The sequence below is a fragment of the Sitophilus oryzae genome, unplaced genomic scaffold (genome assembly GCF_002938485.1).
Source record: "Sitophilus oryzae breed Bouriz unplaced genomic scaffold, Soryzae_2.0 scaffold_312_pilon_pilon, whole genome shotgun sequence".
NCBI lineage: Eukaryota > Metazoa > Arthropoda > Insecta > Coleoptera > Curculionidae > Sitophilus > Sitophilus oryzae.
The window spans coordinates 40,873-63,145 of record NW_022146877.1 but is presented as its reverse complement, the minus strand read 5'-3'; the positions used below and the strand labels follow the sequence as shown (position 1 = coordinate 63,145).

At 33.9% G+C, this 22,273-nt stretch overlaps 2 protein-coding genes across 4 annotated transcripts; both read right to left on the bottom strand.

Annotated features, from left to right (window-relative positions):
* Window positions 1-477: 477 nt before the first annotated feature.
* LOC115884694 lies at window positions 478-11,522 on the bottom strand. 3 transcript variants are annotated; one of them, XM_030903344.1, is made up of 3 exons: window positions 11,387-11,522; window positions 8,277-8,483; window positions 478-843 (listed from the first exon to the last, which is right to left on the bottom strand). In XM_030903344.1, exons 1-3 carry the CDS (start codon window positions 11,427-11,429, stop codon window positions 509-511), a joined length of 585 nt encoding a protein of 194 aa, XP_030759204.1. In that variant the 5' UTR covers window positions 11,430-11,522; the 3' UTR covers window positions 478-508. The 3 variants fall into 3 exon arrangements, with proteins under 3 accessions (XP_030759204.1, XP_030759205.1, XP_030759206.1); XM_030903345.1 differs by lacking the exon at window positions 478-843 and adding an exon at window positions 5,433-5,750; XM_030903346.1 differs by lacking the exon at window positions 478-843 and adding an exon at window positions 6,345-6,649.
* A 4,776-nt stretch (window positions 11,523-16,298) lies between these two features.
* On the bottom strand, window positions 16,299-21,951 carry LOC115884684. Its single transcript, XM_030903333.1, has 3 exons — window positions 21,685-21,951; window positions 18,475-18,642; window positions 16,299-16,579 (listed from the first exon to the last, which is right to left on the bottom strand). The coding sequence occupies exons 1-3, from the start codon at window positions 21,743-21,745 to the stop codon at window positions 16,332-16,334; spliced, it is 477 nt and encodes a 158-aa protein (XP_030759193.1). The 5' UTR covers window positions 21,746-21,951; the 3' UTR covers window positions 16,299-16,331.
* Between the last annotated feature and the right edge of the window lie 322 nt (window positions 21,952-22,273).

The following is a 22,273-nucleotide window of genomic DNA, read 5'->3' as shown; positions in this document are numbered from 1 at the left end:
AAAATCTCAATTTTAGTGATGTAATCCAAGAAAATAGGCTTTTAAATACGGAGTTTTGGTTTGGATTTTATTTTATTATGTATTTATGATTATTTCACCCCCGAGAAGGGGTGAAATAAATAAATAAATTTATTTTTTCGAAATTTCGGAGAAACGGTATAAGAACTAGAAAAAAAGTTTAAATAAAAGTTGTGGACCGTCTATTACAGTTATATCCTTGGTTATATATATATATATATATATATATATATATATATATATATATATATATATATATATATATATATATATATATATATATATATATATATATATATATATATATATATATATATATATATATATATTACAGTTATCTGTAATTTTATAAAGATTTTTAGATAATGGCGGCTAATGTGACAAATGATCGTGATTATGTCGTGATAACCCCTGCATAGTCGTGATTTAAAGAGGAAAATTTAAAAAGGCGTCTCATAAGGTATGTATATTTTTATTACATAGATTAGGTTCAAAGCATAATAAGTGCCAATGCTGTAATAATAATAAAACGTGCAGAAATGGACATAACGTCTGCACTGCCGCCTGCGTCGCCCTGTTGTTCATCTTCATTTTCTTCTCCTGCACCTTCTTCTTCTACTTCTTCTACTTCTTCTACATCTTCTACTTCTTCTACTATTTCAGCGGGCGTTACAGCGTTACATAGCTCTCCCTCGCAAGCAATGCATGAGAAATTGATGATATATCCCTCGTACAGGGCATTGTTATAATCACAAGCACTGAAGACAGCTCCGTAGAATATGGTTTCTGCTGCATCACAGCCTCTGATCGTTACGTTCCTGTCAACTAGAACCAAGAGTGCATTATTAGAAAATATCTGGTAGGTATTTTAGAGTTTTTTTAAGATTTTTAAAGACTATAAATGTATATAACAGCTAGGAGATATAAACCATATAAAAAATAGATACATTAATAAAAAACGATTATCTACCATCTTTTATTGACAAAACATTAAAAGAAATACAAACCCCAAATCATATAGATAGAAGAAGGACAAGAAAACAATATAACATACGAACATCCTTCTAAACACAAAATACACTGAGATCCGTTTTAACACACACTAAACCAGTGAACACTGGACAACAAACAAAAAACGTTATATACAAAATATCATGTGAATGTGATACATTTTATATTGGTGAAACTTCTAGACCCTTAAATGTTCGAATTAAAGAACAAAAATATATTATTTAAGAAAGGGCGATTTCCACAAATCTAAGATTTGTCAGCATTCATATAACACAGGACACAGGGTAGATCTAACAACGCAAAAATTATAATGAAAGAAGCGATAACTTCTAAAAGAAAAATAAAAGAGGCTTTTTAAAAAAATTAAATGTATTGCTCATGTATCTATAGATGTTAGTAATGTATGGCAATCGCTTCTTTGATTTTAAAGGACATAACATACGTAAAAATTAAAATCAAATTAAAAAATAATCAAACAGAAAGTTTGAAGCTTTTTGGTTTTGCTTTATTAAGTAATTGTTAATTTTGAAGTTTAACCATTAGCGTAACTAGAAATTTATCCTGGGGAGAGCCTAAGGGGGGGGGGCTGGTGTTGAGGCCAGGGGAGGTTTAGGGCTTTTGTTTTTTTAAAAATGAAAAATAATTTTAAAAAACACCTTTTTTGAATAAAACGTTTACATGAATTTCTCTATCAATAAATTTCATAGACTTGGTTATCAAACCGTGTTCTCGTAGATTACTTAAATACCTACAAATTTGCTAAAAAAATAAAAATTAACACATTTTAACCTCACCCAGCCTAACAAACAAAATAATATTAACTAAACAAAACTAGAAAACGTCATTTTTACTGCATCACAAGCAAATAAAAATTAATAGGTAGCCAAGAGTCATAATTCAGGATTTCTCTGGGGTGTGCCCAGCAGTACCTGGGAGGGGGGGGCACCCCCCGGCACCCCTGTAGTTACGCCAATGAGTTTAACTTGATATAAGTCTCCGTTGGATTAACGCAGCAATGTTTACAGAAAATAACTATTTTATTTTGTAGATTTTCTTACAATGGCGAAATACCTATAAGATTTTTTGGGGAGATCAATCCGTCACAGAGGTTTTAGATCCATTTTTTACTATAAATGTACATTATACAAATAAATTATAGAGAAAACCCGTGATATATCATAGATTGCAAACCATATTTCGTCAAATCGACAGCACATTCACTGGTCAAATAGGTTAGAGTGAAAATTTAAAAAAAAATAATAATAATTACTAAAGGTGCGTTTACACGAGTCAAGTCAGCTGATCAAGTCAACTGAATTCATTTCTTATGAATGTAATATGACCGTCTAAACTCGACCAGTTGATTAATTTTCTCATTTAACTCTTGACGCTCATGTGGTGTCTTTAAAATGGCGGTAAGTAATAGTTGGTCAGAAAAAAATAAATAAACAATCGTTTTCGTGGACGTCTTAAGCTCCTGCGACCTAGCGGTGATTTGTCGCGTGAAACTCTCACTATCCTTTTGTTGTACATTCTGCTGATATGCTCGTTTCATTCTTTCTTTCTGCTGAGTACCCACTCATTTACATTTTCCACCTTGCATGCTCTTCTTACGCTTTCATTTCTATCCCTGTATCTAGTAGTTATTTAGTTTTTGCTATATCAGGTCGAGTTTCTGCAGTGTATGTCATTATTGGTCGTACTGGGTACATCACCAGTCAGTCACTGAGTGTGCACGCATTTCATTTAAATGCAAAGGAAATAAGCTGTTTGATGTATGTAAACTTGCGTTACACAACACAACACGTCAGAACAATGTGTCCCTGGCTTAAAAGTCGATTTAGACACTCGCCAAGTCCGTAGATCATTGACCGAGGTCCGCGGTTCGGATTCCGCGTTAACAAAGTAGACACCGCTCAGATTAGCACTAGCAGATAAATGAATCGTTAACTTAAAGTACTTTAAGCGCTTTGTCAATTCTGTTGTTAAAATTTTGGCAGTTTGAAGTACGGCTTTAGGCAATCGCCATTTTGAATCAACTAGCAGAAGCTTTTTGATTTGAAATGTGCTTTCAAGTGAGTTGAATTTCAGTGACTTGATCAATTCACTTGCCACGTGAAAACGCGCATTCAAAGTGATTTTTATCCAAAACAATTTACTCTGCAGGCCAGAATTAACGGAAGGAACATTGTGTATCAAGTTTTTCCCACTATAAAGAAAGACAATCTGTATCAAGTTTTTCCCACTATCAAGGGCTTCTAAAAACATTCATTGCCCTTAAAAGCAATTGCCCGCCGCGCCGGACCAAACTCTTAGTCATAAACGTCCTTTAATTATTATTAGTCGAAAGTCCCTATTTTAAAATAATATACTTTTTTTTGTTAGTCATGTCCGTTTCTATACACAAATATTGTTACGTCTAAAATTTATTACAGTTGAGGGTTGGAACCTTTGGTGTTACACAGCAAAATAAAACACTAAATCACCACAATACACCAAAAACTTTTACTTTTACACTGGACGCGCGTCTCGCTAACCATGTCATCTGCTGATGATGCTAACATGGTTAGCGAAACGCGCGTCCAGTGTAAAAGTAAAAGTGTTTTGGTGTATTGTGGTGAGTTAGTGTTTTATTTTGCTGTTTTTGTCTAGACTTTAGTTACCTTTTTCTTGAAGAATCGACACCTCAATGAATTTTACTCTAAGAATAGTCAAAAGCATATTGTACGTCTCTAGCTTTGGGAAGTCAGAGAACGTACTTAAGGCACTGAAGAACACAGAGGCACTCATTCATTCACTCACTCTCAGTCACTCAGACACATACACTCATTACTCTATTCCAAGGCGAAGCTCTTAACAGGACGCTCTCTTTTATTTTCGACGCATTTTTGACAGTTACATTCGGCAATTTCTATATTTAATTGTAAAACTAATTGTAAAGAAGAAGAAGAAGCAGTTTGATCCTCAACATTAGAAGAATCTCAACATAAGAAGAATACTCAAGTAGCAGATTCCTCAATATTGGCAGCAATTTCTTAACAATGGTGGTCCAACTTAGAACTCTAACAACATGTACAAACGCAAGAACAAACAAAACAAAAGCATATGATAGATTCACCAGCTCGATATTCTATGGATAGACCTAAACAAACAAATAATTGCATCTTCATTTCTAGAAAAATTGGTCATGTGCGAGTCGGACTGGCGCACGAAGGGTTCCGTACCATTCATTATCTATACAACGTTAGACCACAAAATTTGTGGTTAGACTGTATTATTATAAACTTTTTTCCTATTTAGCTGAAATTTTGAATGCGCGTATAAGTAATTAAAAAAAAATGAACACATTACTAAAAATTGTATTAATCAATAATAAATATGTAAAAATATGTAAAAATTAAAAAAAAAACCGATTGAAAAAAGTCGCTTTGACTAGGATTCGAACCTGCCTTACTATGGCTCCAATGTCATAACAGCGTAAAGTTCTAACGCTTTAACCACGCGGCCACCGAGGACTTGAAAGATTCTATGTAAAATTCTTACTTAAAAGATAATTAATGTTTAGTGAAAGTACTTTTTTATTTATAAACATTTATTTAATTCTGTTTTTAGTAGTTGTTCTTATAGCGGCAACATAGATACATTATCTGTAAAAATTTCAACTGTCTAGCTATAACGGTTCATAAGATAGACCTTTGTGACAGATGGACGGACAGCGAACTCTTAGTAATAGGGTTCCCGTTTTTACCGTTTGAGTACGGAACCCTAAAAATTATGGACTGCAAAATATTCAAAACAAATAAAACATTTGTGAAACCATATTTAAACATGTCGAAAGTAAACAGATAATCTACAATATTATAGTTATCTGTAATTTTACATCACATTAGTTTTATCACTCATCATACAGTCTCAGGGCTTGGACAAAATCCAGTATCTGAGACGATTTTAAAGAAGTTAGTTCACCATTTTCGATATCAGTTCTACCAAAGTTTATGGCACGAATGATTGTAGTCTCGGCTCACTCAGTGATGTTCTGGTGTTTCTCCATTTCCTCCACAGAATCTGCATTCGCCGTTGTCCACTGTCGTCTGAGGTGTTCCTTGAGGAGACAGTATCCTGTTAAAGACCCCATGACAATTCGAAGATTATTCTTATTGAGGATTCCCCTTAGATCGTTTGAGGTCTTCTAGGTTCTGGAGTTCTTCTTTAAGTTGGTTTCCTCTTGGGCAGTAGAACGGTTTTGGTCCTGTTAGAGGAGAGCGTTTGCTTTTGCATTACCTTATATCCATTGATGGGCTGGCATTCAGAGTAGGAGGACTTGATGGTTACTGAATTGATCGTCCTTAAGAATGTGATTGCTGGTGCTGATTCATTAAGGGAAATTTAAAAGGCGCATAACATAGTATTAAAATATATTTATTTATTATATTAGGTTCAAAGCATAATAAGTGCCAACACTGTAACGATAATGAATCTTGCAGAAATGGACATAATGTCTGCACCGTTGCCGTCGGGTTGTTGATCTTCTGCTACTTCATCTTCTTCGATTACTTCGACGGTTTCCGCGGCATTACATAACTCTCCTTGGCAAGACGTGCATACAAAATTCGTGATATAACTCGAATACATCAAGTCATAATACTCGCAAGCAGCATAGTTAATACCGTATAATAATGTTTGCGTTGCATCACAGCCTCTGGTTGTTACATTTCTGTCAACTGAAACCAATAACAACAGATATATTTTAAACATCTAAAAGCATAATAAACATCCTACAAATAAAACAAAAAGGAGAGATCTCAATATTAGGGATGGCAGATCATGTTTATCAAATCAATGTCAGATTTATTGGTGGCTAGTTAGTAGTTTTGCTAGTTGCTTACAGGAAATTGCATTGATAGAAATAAGAATTTAAAAAAATTGTTGGACAAGGGTCCAGCTACGTTGAAACACCGGTTCTCATCACCTTAATTTAGACGATGTGAGTGTATTGAAGCTCTGCAAACTATGTCGTGCTGTTGTTTCATAGAAAGAGTGGAACTCTATTGAGACACACTGCTCATTCATTCGGTTAGAGGTCGTATGAGATCGGATCTCTTGAGTAAAGGGGAGTTTACACTTTCAAGTAATCTGGTTTCGTAAACCGATTTACGAAAAGCCAATTTGTGTAAATCTATAAATCAGTATACAAATATTTCTTTTACACTTTTATATATGAACATCCAAACCTAGACAGATGCCTGATAATAGTACAGATGTGGTGGATGGTGCTGATACAATGAGGAAAATTGTAAAAAAGGCGCGTAAAAATGTATTTTTTATTATTTATTATATTAGATTTAAAGCATAATAAGTGCCAGTGCTGTAACGATGAAAAATCGTAAAGAAATGGACATAATGTCTGCCCCGTTGCCACTGGGTCTATCAACTTCTGCTTCTTCTTCGATTATTTCAACGGGACTCGCAGCATTACATAATTGTCCTTCGCACGATGTGCACACAAAATTCGTCATGTAACTCTGGGCCATCGCGTTGTAATACTCGCAAGTACTGAGGGTACTTCCTAGTAATGCCCTTTGTGCTGGTTCACAGCCTCTGGATGACACGTTTCTGTCAACTAAAAGCAATAACGTGTTGTTATAAAGTAGGTACCTAGAATTCTATAGTTATTTAAGACTTTTATAGTTATTTATGTATCAAGGAAATGATAAGGGTGTTAAATTAGCAAGGACATAATTAATCTCCCTAGGAACAATAATCGAAAAAAAAAAACGACGTCCAGTTGGCTGGGAAATGTCACGGATATAAATGGATATCTATAAATTATACATATAAAATGACTGGGATCTTGACTTCATCGCTGACGCCGTTTTTTTCTGATCATACGGTATTAATTCAGTAAGAAATAAAAGAGAACCCCCCTTATACAAATATAATAAAGATAGAAACCTCGATAACATGAATTGTAGGCCATATTTATAATATTGTAGGCAGAGAAACAAAATATTAATTAAATTTGTTCATAATCAGAACAATATATTCCTCAAATCAAGCAACTAGGAATGATTTTCAAACTTCAGGGTGTTCAGATGAGTGTTTTCAATCAACAAACCCAGATGAGAAGGAATATCAGCACGATCATGGAGATGCATGATTGTTCTTCGTTCTTCGGTGTTTCAAACCAATGTTCCCTGGTGTTCTGTGGAGAGACCTAAATAAATCAATAATTGATGTAATTTTATCTTTAGAAAAATTATGAACAAAAAAATAATCATTGCAACTGCTGGGTTTATATACATTTAAATAACCTGTAATGCTTAAAAAAAGTTAATTATATCTCCTGTCGCAGAAAGAAAGACACAACTACAAAGGAAGATATATGTAACATGGTCGTGGTATGACATAGAACCAGACAAATTGCAGTCTTAAGTACTGTGTGCTGATATATTGCGCTAATTCAAGCAAAGCATAACAGACATATTTTTTGAGAGTATGAGACTATATACATCTCATGGTGGTGGGTTAGGGCCCACGTTGGACGCCAAAAATATGTGTGAAACATTTTTTTACGATTACACCCTGCAAACGGATAACTTTTCGCTAACTGGACAATTCTACTGAGCTATCTTAACTGCCTACAAACTGTTCTGCCGGTGAAAAGTTTCTCTTCTCAGCGTGTAACAAAGAAAATGTTACACACATATTTGTGGCGCCTAACGTGATACCCTATCCCACGAACCTTGGATTAAAAGTTTTATGCTCTCAAAAAATATGTGTGTAGCGGCTTTTTTTGGGAGCATGCAACTCTTTTAGGGAATACCATTAGTAAATTAAGTTTTGCTTTCGAGCGGAACCACAATTACCCACGTACACCAGTTTTAGCATCGGTAAATTTAAAAAATTACCTTAAATTTACCTGGATGGAATTCCAAAATTGCACTAATGGCGCGGCGCACAAGTGGTGCGCCAGTGCGGCATTAATCTCATTCATTGTGGTTCAAGCCCCACGTTGGGCGCCAATAATATTTGTTTAACCTTTTTTTTTATTTGTTACACCCTGCGAACGGTAATTTTTAGCTGGCAGAAGAGCCGTAGGTGGTTTCTTCTTGAAGTACCGACAAAAAGCAATGAATTGCGTTCATCAGGGTTTAGATTTTTAATTGAGCTCATTAACTTGAACTAGCTATCTATTGTAACGGTAGCCAAATATTATATTTAATTTTTTGTCATAAATATATACTTACAATAGGTATACGATAGGGTAACACACACTTGGGCAGCATTATTGGCAGAACCGTCAAGCGCTGGAAACGATTCCAAGTTTGATGCTACCGCTAGATCAGCACACCGTTGGACTTGGATTCTGCTGGAGTCAATTGGATCTTCGCATGGCAGTCCATCTCGTTCAGTGTTACAGAAGTGACAGAAAGTTGCCTGACCTCTAGCTGTGGCTAAAATAAAAATTAAAACAAGTGACAATTAGGACCTTGTAATATTGCTACTAGGGGAAGTACCAGCCGTATGTTATCAGATCCGGACCTAGAGGAACTAAATAAAAGACTAATTTAAGTACGGATCGCCCAGCGCGAACGTAGCCCGATGCTAGGCGGGAGTGGAGAGTGCCTGCCGTATGTTACTTGTCCCGGATCGAAAGGACTGAGAGGAACTAATTAAAAGATTAGTTCGCTGGTATCTATTCAGTCGGCAGATCCGAGATATAATACAAGGCAAAGACAATGGATTCGGCCTTGTCTATTGCTACGGTCGGCCTAATTCTCGTGGATACTGTTTTAGTTTGTTCTTTGAATATTTTATGGGAATATTTCACTTTAGATCCCTAAAATTAAGAAATATCTTATAAAACGAAGTAGATATTCTGAATTTTTAGACAAAAACCAAAAGCTTGAAGTGAGGAAAAATGCATTTTTTCGCATCTCCAATGGATTTGTGATATTTTTATTTTTTTATCTGCAATAAAACTCCCCTATATTTATTTAACATATACAATTACACGTCTCGTTATATTTTGTACATTATAAAAATTATACAGATCATACTGTGAATAGTTCTGACTGACAACGAAACCCATTAGCAAGCAATAGGGATGTCAATGTTAGTCGGGAACTATTGTGAACTAAAAACTTTGTTCAAGGAACTATTTCTCTGGAGGAACTAGAACTAATTCCTCCCAAGGAACTAGAATTCCCACCTCAAGTGTAGATGTAAAACAGAAGAGTGAGCTTGGGTTACTTCAAGTCGCCATAGAATAATATTTGGGTAAAACAATTACAGGGTGACACATTTTGGTTACAAAAGAGGGGTATCACGATTATAAGTAAAGATAGGACTTTTCTATTTTCGCGAACCAGATCTTCTTTTTCTGAACCCACAAATAAAACTTTCATAACCTCCTTAGTTTTCAAGATATAGGGTGGTTTTAAAATTGTTGCAATTTTAGTTCTGTAGCGCAGTTGTCTGACAACTTCTCGAGAAGGTTAAAACGGATTCTTATAAAACTTTTTACGAATAATCCAGTGGCGTGGGTAGTTAATGTTTGCCTTAATATTACCATTTTTGAGATATTAAGCAATGTTAAGGTTTTTTTTATTATAAGTAGATATGCATGTGTCTTTTGTTTGTTTTATCTTCGTCAGCGATGGCTATGAAATGAAGTTCGTCATTTTATTTGTAAAATTATATAGAGTATCGGTCTTAATTTTCAAGCAGTTGGCTTGGAAACCTTTTTTTCGATCATACGGTATATATTTGGCACATTACTGTATAAAAATAATGGCTAATCTATCAAATTACATTCAAATTCATATCTACTGCAATAAATTTAGAAGAAATATAAACTTCTAAATAAAATTGAAATTGTCATTCTTCTCTAATTAATTTATAGCACATAAGTACGATAAACAAAAATTATCTGTCATGGCCTACTGCAAAATTTTAGATGCGTAATTTTAGAAAATTATAATTTGTGTAGATATTTATTAAAATAAAATAAACTCATACTGTAAAATATTTTCGAAAAGCTTCTAAAAAGACCAATTTGCTTCTGGTCAAATATATACAGGGTGCATGTCCCATTTAAGGAAACTAAAACATTTGTCAATATCTTAGAAACGGTAAAATAAAAGAAACAAATAACTAAGCTACTCAATTCTGCATAAAATGTCTCATAAGAATCCTTTTTGACTTTTTCGATAAATTGTTAGACAACTGAGATACGAGGGTTGCCTGAAATTGTAACATTTTCAAAATCACCCTCTACTGTAAAAATCAAGCAAGCTAATTTTGCTTGTGACATTTTAGTTTGACCAAAAAGGAGCTTAGGTTTGCGAAATTTTACTTTTTTATTTGCCCATACTAAGATATGTTAATAAAAAGTTGGTAGGCAGTTCTTTTAGTTTCAAAGTAAAGGAATTTTTTCAATTTTTTTTTATCTCAAAAACTGCGACTTTGCCTGATTTTGATGTTATTACAAATTTTGTTGCAAATATTATTCCTAATCTTAAATTGAAAACCGCGTTTCGCTAGCTACTGTAATTTTGGAGTTATGATTTTTTAAAATTTTTAACCCCCTCCCATACCCCCTTACCAACCCACCACCCCCACCAAAAACTAATGGTCAGATTCTCGGGTGCCACAGTATTTTTGTGCCAAATTTGGTTAAAATCGGTTTAGCGGTTTTTGAGTTATCGTGTTACGGATGGACAGACAGACAGACACCATGAAAATATTCTGTAGTTAGGTCATTTATGACCGAAATAACTCATTTTGAGTGAAATTAAAAAATTTTTTTTAAAAGTTTTAAAAAAATTAATTTGCAATCAAAATATGTGCACTTTCTGTGCACTAGTACAGAAGGCTCTCTACTGTGTACCAAACCAAACCAAACCAAACCAAACCCAAAAATTCCGATATTAAATCCCGAGGTTTCGAAAATCCCGAAAAATTTTCCAATCTGAAGGGATTCGACTTTATACAATTTAGTCTTTTTAAGATAATTTTTTATTTATGCTAAGCAGAACGTCAATATTAAGTTACATTTCCGTGTTTGCTCTATTTCATTTATTTTGCAACAAGAATTATTGTATTTTTTTGACTTTTGAAACATGAATGTTATTTTATTTTAAATTTCATTTTCTTTTTGATGCAACTGCATTTTTATTGACAATTTCTGTAGATTAGAATTTTCTCATTCTGGAAGTCAATTTCGGGATCTCGGGATTATAGGTTTTTATCCCGGGATTTTCAAAACGGGCTCTCGATCCCGAAAATTGGATTTTAGTTGATAATTAAGAGGTCTATCATAAAAAAAAATAAAATAATATAAAACGATACTTACCAGCTAATAAAGCGAGAGATAGAAAAACTTGTAATTTCGACATGTTAACTTGTTATGCTATGCAAAAGCTTGTGAAACAGTGAGTGCGAAACTTGGGAGTTTGTGATTTAGTTAATAAACGATTGTCAGGTCTAAACCTGATGGATTATAGCTTATAATAATAAATTTAATACAACAATTTTGAGAGATATTACTTCCAGATATTTTTCCATATACACAGAGGCCACAATATTTTGTTCGCTCTGGTATATTTAGGTCACTTGATCTTGATAGAGGGGCATTAGAATTAGAATTAGAATAAGTGGGAGGGGGGTTAATCTCTGCGACCTTAGAGATCTATTGTGTCCCCCTTTCTTGAGTTATAACTCATCATTCAGTCCCAGGACTTCCTACGGAGACCCGTGTCCTTCACAGTCGAGGAGCTACGACCCAGGCCGGGTAGACGAAACGGTAGCTTGTGTCGCCTGTTGGGTTTAGAGGTAGGAGGTAGGCTCCCGACCCTTGGAGGAGGTGGTAGCTTGTATGCCACTTGCGGAGGATGGTCTCACGCAAGTGTCAGCCACCTCTCCTGTAGTTCTCTTTGGGTTTGGCCCCTTGGAACTTTCATTGTTACTGTTCCCAGTGTCGCTAGGGGGTTTCCCCAGAGCTTCACCGGTGATGTTTTTATTACTATTATTACCAGATCTCATAGTGTTCCTATGAGTCGCTAGGGACAGTCGGTCCACTTCTACAGAGCCCCGCATGTAGAAGTAAGGTAATACAATGGGGTGCCCCCCGGTACCCCAAGGTTGAGGCTGTCCGTAGCCCCGCCCGGTATCGTTATATGTCTTGGTGTAATTCCCTGGCCACGACACTACAGTCAGGGACAAGACGATGAGTGAGATTCTTCTTAGACCAAGCCAAGTGCTAGAGGGGATTACCCCCAGCACCTGACCAGGAGCTTCCCCACCAACGACAAGGTCTTGCATCTCCTAGGGGAAGTAGAGGGGCATTAGCGTAACTAGTAATTTATCCTGGGGTGGGCCTGGGGAGGGGGGGGCCTGGGGTTGAGCCCAGGTGGGCCTAGGGTTTTTGTTTATTTAAAAATGAAAAATAATTTTAAAAAACACATTTTTTGAATAAAATGTTTACATGAATTTCTCTATCAATAAATTTCATAGACTTGGTTATCAAACCGTGTTCCCGTAGATTACTTAAATACCTACAAATTTTCTAAAAAAATAAAAATTAACTCATTTTTTGAACATAACAAAATAATATTAACTAAACAAAACTAGAAAACGCCATTTTTACTGCATCACAAGCAAATAAAAATTAATACGTAGCCAAGAGTCATAATTCAGGATTTCTCTGGGGGGTGCCAAGCAGTACTTGGGTGGGGGGGGGCGACACCCCGGGGCACCCCTGTAGTTACGCCAATGCAGAGGGGAGAGTCCAAAATAACCGAGATAATTTACTAAACTTTACTTAAAAAAAAATGATTTTTTGCATAAATTTTGAAAGCCACTGGATCCTCTCTGCCTGTAACGTTAAAGAAATACGGTATTTTGAGGGATAAATTAGACTTCTCGTTATACAGGGTGAGTTTTAAATAAGCGCAAATATTTTCAGGGCTGGTAGATCTCGATAAAAGAAACATATTTTCTCTTTAACATTTTTCAGATAAGTCCAAAATAACCGAGTTATTTAAGTTTGAAAATTTAAAAAAATGACTTTTTTTTGAAAAAAATTTGGGAGCCACCGGAATTTTTCTGTATTATTTTACCAGTGTACCGGAAGGCCGACCATGCCTAACCTCATAGACGTCTTTCTGGAGTCGAAATACACTACACCTAAAAATATTTGCTCTTATTTAAGACTCACCCCGTATATTTTTGTTATAAGCACTCTTGCTACTTGTAAAAGACCTTATTGTTCAAAACTTTTATTTTTCATTGGAATTTTTTAAATTTTAGATTTCTTAAATTTCTTAATAATGTAATAGACTACGAATGTTTTAATTTTATCTAATATTCAACTTTAAATTTGGACCACCGGGTATTCTTCAAGGGTATTATTTCTAATTGTCGTAAATAAATAATAGAAGATCTTACTTTTATCCCATTTGTAGGAAATTATAGATTAAGATAAAATAACTTTGTATATACTATTGGAATAACTGAAATTAGATATCATATAATTCCCGGCTATAAATATTATTTTTCTTAGTTAATTATGAAATAATTGTCGGTACCTATTATTTAAGTACTTACTGTGAAACTCCATTTTGATAAGATTGTTCGCGATAGACTTGATAGTGACCTGGTAAAAATCTCTTGTAATAAACTATCCGGAAAACAGTCTGAAGCACGTCAAGGTTGTATTTCCTTATTTCCGGTTGTCTCGGCTTATTTCCTCTTGTCTTTACCTACTTTCAATTCTTAAAACGCCCCGAAACTACTCTTGAAATTGCGAAGAAGGGCGTGGGGGTATTTTTTTATTTTTTTTTTGGACCTAATATGATTCTTTTTATATTTTTGGACATATTGGCTTACTACACGACTAACTAATATAAAATTAAAAATCTAAGTGCAACTAGGCTGCTTTATTATAATTTTATTTAATAATGAGAATGAGTGAAAATCAACAAAAACAAATTTCATTTTAAACAGAAAATATGGAAAACAATTTTAATTATTTCTCACAACTAATAGTCTGTATTCTGTATTGCCTCCTCGAGCCTCAATGCAAGCTGTGAGACGACGCGACGTGGCATGCTCTCAATTAAGTTGTCTAGAAGATGTTGAGGAATGGCTGCCCATGATTCGCGTGCAGCAATTTTCAATTCATTTAAGGTACGGGGGGGGGGGGATCATTCCTTTTGGCAATATGGCGTTTTAGCATGTCCCAAGCATGTTCGATCACATTCATATCTGGAGACATCGGTGGCCACCACAGTTTACGCATACCCTCTTTCTCATAAAATTCGCGAACCGCTAAAGTGCGATGGAGAGGAGCATTATCGTCCATGTAAACAAATTCATCCCCCACTGCCCCTCGAAATGGACGCAGAATAGGCTCTAAAACGTCTCTAAGATATGAGGCACCTGTCATTGTGCCATCAAAAAAACAAGAGGAGTTCGAGCTCCGTGCATTATACCTGCCCATATCATAATGCTTCCCCCTTGAAACGGGACACGGGGTTGAGCATTGGTTGAGCTGCATTCAAGCATGCTCGTCTTCCAGATGCTCTCCAGACCAAAGTTCGTCGCGAGTCTGACACTAGGCCTATTCTTGTTTTATCAATAAACATGACGAAATTCCAATTAGGTCCATTTGCTCTCATCTCCTCAGCCCATTGTAGTCGCGTAATTTTGTGCTGTAAATTAAGCTTCGAAACATGTAGAGGCCTCCTTAAATGTAATCCTCTGTCATGGAGTCTTCTTGCTATGGTCTTTCTTGAAACATTTATTCTTTCAAGGCGAGCTAACTCATTTTTAATAGCAGTACTAGAAAGCAGGGAATTACGTCATGCAATTAGGGATATTTGACGGTCTTGCACAGCAGTAGTAACTCTCTTTCTCCCTCTTCCAGGCCGGTCAGTAACCTCGTTTGTCTCCCTGAATTTTTTTAATATTCGCGAAACATCGCTTTGGTTAACTCCTACAATTTCAGCTATTGCAACTTGCCGGTAGTTGAGACAGTGTTACTATTCTGACTATTAAACTGTGAAATAATGTTTCTAGGCATTTTAAGGCCACACAATGGTCAAATTTCTTCTGAAACCCAAGAGACCACAAATCGAAATGTGCAAGAATTTGTAATAATATTGGGTCTGAATAGGGTTCCCAACTTGAGCATCGGCGATTCCAGGACAATTATTTTTAAGCTTTTTAAATAATTGAAACAAAACAGTAAATATTAGAAATTAAAATATATTATGTGTGTAGTATACACTTTTTTATTGTCCAGGTCCCGGCCAAGGTAAAACTTTCGCCGGGACAAACTTTCTGATTTCTGGTTAATCCCGGCCAAACCGGGACGGTGGGGAACCCTAGGTCTGAAAGATAAACATTGTTTACCATATCCATTTTAACAAACAAATGTTTATTACTGATTGTCATAGCTATGTATAAAAAAAGATTCTTTAAATTCCTTTTCGTATATTTTGTGTGTAAGATTTTTAGGACATATATTCAGATGAAGTTTTTTTTCTTAGAATAGATCCAAGAATCACCTCCTTATATTAGCATGTCATTAAGGAATACTCTGTATATAAAAAATATACAGAATGTAATTGAATTTTTTTAAAATTTTCAATTTTAATAAAAATAAATAAGTATTAATAAACTATGTAATTATTTGTAAGTAATGGTATCTGTGTGTATGCACTCTTTATCATGATTATACGTCAGTTGCTAAATGGTTCTAGAGATACTGACGCAAACTTAACGAAATTCTCTCACTCTCTTCCAAATAAAAGATTTTTAAAGACTAAAAAAATAGTTTATTAAAAAAGCATTTTTGGTAAACTCTGTCTCAAATAGTTTCTGAAAAATAAAATTAATTTTATTAAAAAGGTCCGATTAAATTAATATCTCCGAAACTAAAGTTCCAAGAAATGTCGTAATATATCTACAAATTCATTTACCCACTAGTAGATATAAAAAGCATTTTTGGTAAACTCTGTCTCAAATAGTTTCTGAAAAATAAAATTAATTTTTTTAAAAAGATCCGATTAAATTTATATCTCCGAAACTAAAGTTCCAAAAAAATTCGTAATATATCTAGAAATTCATTTACCCACTAGTAGTTATAAAAAGCATTTTTGGTAAACTCTATATCTAATAGTTTCTGAAAAATAAAATTAATTTTTTTAAAAAGGTCCGATTAAATTTATATCTCCGAAACTAAAGTTCCAAAAAAAATCGTATAAAAAAATAAGTATTATTTATTAATATACTGTTTATGCTACAAGCAAAAATACTAAACTCAATACTAATGGAAACACAACATACTGCAAACTGACTGCATCGTTTAAATTACCACTAAGACTAAATGTTTGGTTGTTACATAAAGAATCAGTACACGTAGTACAAGATATTACAGTTGCGTTAGGGCCGTCTATTTCTTCTTTGAAAAAATCACAGTAACTCTCAACATCACTTTTTTGCGACTTGCATCCTCTGTAAACTCCAGTTAAAGTATCATTACCTGAAATTAGAAATAAGAAACAATTAATTTGGTCTTTAAAATAACAATTGTTTATAATTTTTGACACCTATATCACAGATTATAAACTTTGTTTTTTCTTTATTGTTTTTCGTAGTTCCAATTTTCGGAATCGGGCACTAGTTAGGATACTAGTTTGCGCACATAGCACGCCCACTTATGGCCTCTAAAATTCTGCACAGCGCTTGACCGGACCATTTATTAGAGAGATATCGGTAAACCGAATAGCGTCATGCAGTATTTACGCGTACCTTATCATGGTTACGATATGCGCGAGTCAATTTTTAACGCAACGCCCGCTAATAACGTTACCGCCTGACGTAATTTGCGGATCAATTACACCAAGCGCTATTTCTAAATAACCTTTAAAAATTGCTTAAATGGGCATGTGCGGGTATTTGACAACCGGGGCCGACCGGCGAGATCTTTTATTTTAGGTAATGTTTGAATTGTTTTGAATTATTACTTTAGTTTTATTAGGTGATTTGATATTTAAGTAGCTTGGATTAGTTTTAATTAAATAAATATGGTCCAAAATATGTCTCTTCCAATATTAAAGAACCTATAAAGAGGTTTAGGTTTACAGCAGATGACGACTTAGCCTTTCTAAGAGAATTTGTTGCTTGTTGCCCTAAACCCACTGGCAGAGACGTTGAACAATAAAGCACTGGAAATAAGCACTTTAGCCCATTAATTTTAAAATACCTAGTAAACAAAACAATTTCAAAGTTTTAAATTCAAAGTTAGGCTAAGTTTAAATAGCGGACGCGACGCGAACAGAATTCTTTCCGATCCGATAACTATAAATGAAGAGAGACCACTTCACATAAAAGAAATAACACCTGGCCTTATTAACGTCCATGCACGCTATTCGGTTTAGCGATATCTCTCTATTACGCTGTTTATTGTTATTTTACGCGAGTTTATTTTTGCGCACAGGAAATTTTACTTGTTTGCACATCGTCATAAAAAACAATTTTCGTACCACGAATTAGGGATAAGATTTTTATCTGTATACATATAGTATACTTAATCTGTGTCTATATGCTATTCATAGATGCTATTTTGGGAACTGTCATTTTTTTTTACAATTGAACGATAAGAGAAATCATTTTTTTTTGTACGGCCTACTGCAAAATTTTATTTGTTTGATTAATGTTCGCTCTGAATAAAATTTAGTGAAAATGTAAATTAAATAATACTTCATCAAAAAGTAGTTTTTGTTAATATTTCTTATAGATATATTTTTCTAAACAAAATATAATATCTAAGTGACAGTTTTAAATTTCTCGTTCGCTTTTTCGAATCTATATAACATAGAAAGCCAGCATGTTGTCGGAAAGTTCTGATAATGAAAACTAATTTAATATTGGTACTCCACCAGAACTTACAGAAGCTGCAAAAAGAGCAGAAGCCAGTTTACTTCCAGAGAAAAGTAGGGGGCGATATGAAATAGCATTGAAAGTATACGAAAAATTAATGATGTGCCGAAAGAAATGCTAAGAATATTGCTTCGGAGACAGTCTTGATGGCATATAGTCTTTGGGCTACGTACAGCATATAATACGGACAATGCTAGAATTCAGGGAAAAGACTGACATATCAAAATATCACAAACTCGTTAAAAAAGTTTTTTAAAACGCCAGAATGTAGGTTTTAAGTTTAAGCCAAAGAAGTCTAGCATTTTTACCTTCAACAAATAAATGTATTAAAATCTTTAATTATTATTGTTAATCTTCTTGTTTATTTTTGTTGGTGTTAGATAAGTCTTTCATAAAGATATTACAAGAATATTTTGCTTAATTAAATGAGGCGAAATAAGAAAAATCGAGTGAGGGAAATGGGTGAGGGAAATGGAAAAGGGAGGAATAACTTACTACTGTATTTAATGTACGCAGAGAGACAAATGTAGGTAGAATTAGATTCAGGTGGACCAAATTCTTTATTACAGTTGAGTAGCTTGGGTACGCTTGTGGCAGGATCGCCACATTTTTCACCTTCATCTACTGGATCGCAATCGTAACATTGTATCGTCTGAGAAAGAGCTAAAAATTAAAATAAAGTATTAAATAGAGCGAACTTTTACTATTTTCAAATTCAAATTAATCAAAATGTTTTCGAGAAAAAATTATGATGAAATAGTTTATGTTGAAACTTAGCACAAAAACATTTCAAATTTATGATTTCAGTTTAATAGCTAGGTATGTTAATATCACGGCATATAAATCACACGGCAGGCCAACTCGCTTTAGCGGGAACGCTACGCGCATATCCTTGCGCACGCCGCCATTATGGGTGCCAGCAACAGAAATTAACCAGTGCCGTAGTCAGTCGACAACATACAGTTACGGCAGCTTTGAGTCAGTAGCGTACGGCTTAATTTATTTCATTCTTTTCTTGAGTGATATATTTTGTTTTTTTATTTTTGTTTATTGTGTGATATATTTGGTTTTTGTAGTTTAGTAGTACAATGGAAGTCCGAAATTCTTTTAGTTCTAATACTCAATCATTGCCTACGGCATTTAAAGTAATTTTTATTATTAGGTATCCTGCAAAATGACAAACAAGATTCATTTCTAAAATACTGTTTTTCTGATTATCCGTATCAATTTTTTATTTTTATGGATAGCTCATGACAATTCAGAGAGAAAATAACAGAGGTCTTGTTGTTTTTTATAATAAGGTCTGCCGTTTTTAATAAGATGTTTGCCATATCATTTTGGCAATTTTCAGTACCAGGGTGTAATATTCGGACACAAAGTTTTTTAAATGTTCTTTTAAACTGGATGGAAATAATGATAGGTTTACAAGATATTGGAATTACAAGATAAAGTTGTCGTACCAGATTTTTATGAGTGCAACTGTACACTCAAATCTCGCGACAAGCTTTTATGTAATATAAAATTGTGTAATGACGTTATAAGTTCATAATAAAAGTTTTAAAGAAAAAGTTTATTTTTTCTTCTTAATGTATTTAAATAAAAGCTTGTTTTTAAAAAGTTTTTTTTCTTAAATTTATTTTTTACTTTTTAGTTATGCTGGTTTCTCAGTGCCACACACTTAAACTCAATTATTTTTCTTAAATAACTTCCTATGGGCATCCTAATAATATGTATATCGATTTTCATTAAAAAGGAGAACTTAAAAAAACGACAGCTGTCAAATTTGACAGTTCAAATGTGAGACAAATAATATGAAAACCGACTATGTGGTAGGGAGCATCCAATGTAACGATTTTTATCAAAATCGGACAACTTTGAGATTTTTTTGACAGCTGTCAAATTTGAATATTTTTTTCTTTCATTTTAGCCCATGGCCATCTTATATATCGATTTTTGTCAAAATCGGACAATTTTGGATTTTTTTGACAGTTGTCAAAAATTCGGGTCATGCTTTGCAAGAAAATGTATTGTCATCGGGACTGAACCTACATGCCAAATTTCAATTTCCTACAATGAAAGGAAGTGCTTCTAATTTAGCTTACAAGATTTGCCCCGAACAAACATACATACAAAGCAAGCTTGTGAAATAAGCTAGAGACTGCTTCCCATTGGCAAAGATACGTCTGAGCATAACAACATGAGACACCCGAGCTGGTTTAAACTCTCTGTTCCCCTTCTGGTCCTCAAAACCTACAATATTATCAAGACCACTATTATAAAATAAATTGCACTTGATATTCATATTTATCATCAATACATAGCACAATATCGATTAAGTTCATCCGGGTCATCGAAACTTTCAACTTTTCTTTTTCAGAGTCTCAAATACACTAAGATTTTCTAAGCCAGGTTTGATATCGATGTCATATATATTCATTACCTTAGTGTCTCTGGGTCTCTGGACGTGGAAGGCAAAATAGATTTGTCAAGAGCGTCTTGTATATTTTTGGCCCGGAAAACTATATAGCCAAACATTTATATTTCAATTCATTAGTTACTTTTCTTCCTTTAGCTGATTTGTTAATTTGTGCAATTCGAATATTAACAAAATTTGCTATGTCCATTGATGGACATAATTTGTACGTAGCCACTTTAGATTGTTCAATAGATATTTTATTGGGTATTTCTTTAATTCTTGTTTGTAACTCCTGGCATGTTTCTTAATTTTAATTGTCTATTCTCTACAGTTAAATGTTTAATTGATTTTTTCATTTTTACTTTTCGAGGAGTGTGCGCGGTTAACTATTCATTTGTTTAGATAAAAGTATTGTGTAAATAAAATTCAGTTTCAGTCAATTACAGTATTTTTTTTAATACGACCCTGTCTATCAATAGTTAATTTTCTGGGAAATTTTTTGATACGTTTTAATCCGGCCCTGACTCGGCACCCATAATGGTGTTTTCAAGGTCAAATTTTATAGAAATTTCAAACAATGGGATCTGGGCAGAGTTAGCCTGCCGTGTGATTTATATGCCGTGTTAATATGTTGAATTTTTGTCAATGATGTATTGATTATTTAGATTCCAAATATCTCGAGAACCATTGCACGTAGTGATTTTTACCAAGAGGCCTTTTTTACGTAAAAATTAACCGAAATGTATATTTTTTCACTCAGTAATTATATACAGGAACGGACAAAGAACTATTACTCTTTGAAATAGTTAAAGACATGTAGGTGGCGCCCCCTAGAAGTAGGAGTCATATTGACATCGAAATCAAATTTTTCATATCAAAAAACCCCCAGAAACCAATTTTCATCCAAATACCGACCTTAGATCAGAAATTATTTGAAAAAACCCGAAATAAAAATAAAATTTCTACACCCTGTATCGCTGAAACGAAGTATTTTGGGACAAAAATTTATACGAACTTTTTTACTCATTTTTATCTGCAGAATATGCTGCCAAAGTCCAAAATTCATTTCGAACCACCATGTATTATAGTTATCGATAACAATCTTCATACCGATAGTTATCGGTTTATCGATAATTTTAAAGTTATTGGATAAATTGTTAACTATCGATAGTTATCGATAGATTGTAAAAAAAATCTCATTCCTAATTTAAATTAGTTTATTTTATAATTTTCCAAATAGAAAATTTTTCGGAATAGCCAAAAAAAAATATTAAATAAATTACACTTACCAAAAGAGAACGTAACTAATAAAATTACAAAACTCGAAGAAAAATATATTTCTGTTTTCATTTTGTCAATATTAGTACAAAACTTGGCATGAAACCTTCACACAATTTAATAAATTGAAGCTTATTAATACGGTTTACATTTTTTAACTAATTGACAATGATAAGATATAAGATAAATAGATTGTTTGCGATGATATCAGATGTATATGCTTTAGGAGACAATTTTTGTATGTGCAAAACGTATTCTTCGAATTTTCATTAAAGCGATAAAGGTAATTAACAACGTTAAGCCCTGTCTACACGTGAAGTTTTACTTTACGTCGAAACGTAAAACACGTAAAAGATTGTTTGTAGACGAAAAAAATGGACGATTTACTTGAACTGAATTATCATGGAAGACCGTCTAGAAAAATGCCGTCAGTTCATTAAACGGGTTTCCGTTTTGACTGGCCGGTAAAACGTACGGTAAGACGTTATGTGTAGACTCAGCTTTAATCAGAAAAAGTACAAATTTAAGTACTTTAGGGGTGTCGAAATATATTGATTAACTGTTTATTTAGTAATGATTCACGTATGTTACTGAATTATA

Excerpts from the sequence above, each read along its gene's own strand:
- LOC115884694 (XM_030903344.1), bottom strand. The coding sequence starts at position 11,429 with ATGTCGAAATTACAAGTTTTTCTATCTCTCGCTTTATTAGCTG. Across the intron at positions 8,484-11,386 it reads ATCTCTCGCTTTATTAGCTG|CCACAGCTAGAGGTCAGGCA; the intron begins GTAAGTATCGTT and ends TTTTTATTTTAG. Across the intron at positions 844-8,276 it reads TACCCTATCGTATACCTATT|TTGACAGGAACGTAACGATC; the intron begins GTAAGTATATAT and ends TCTTGGTTCTAG.
- LOC115884684 (XM_030903333.1), bottom strand. The coding sequence starts at position 21,745 with ATGAAAACAGAAATATATTTTTCTTCGAGTTTTGTAATTTTATTAGTT. Across the intron at positions 18,643-21,684 it reads ATTAGTTACGTTCTCTTTTG|CTCTTTCTCAGACGATACAA; the intron begins GTAAGTGTAATT and ends TTTAATTTTTAG. Across the intron at positions 16,580-18,474 it reads TGCGTACATTAAATACAGTA|GTAATGATACTTTAACTGGA; the intron begins GTAAGTTATTCC and ends TTCTAATTTCAG.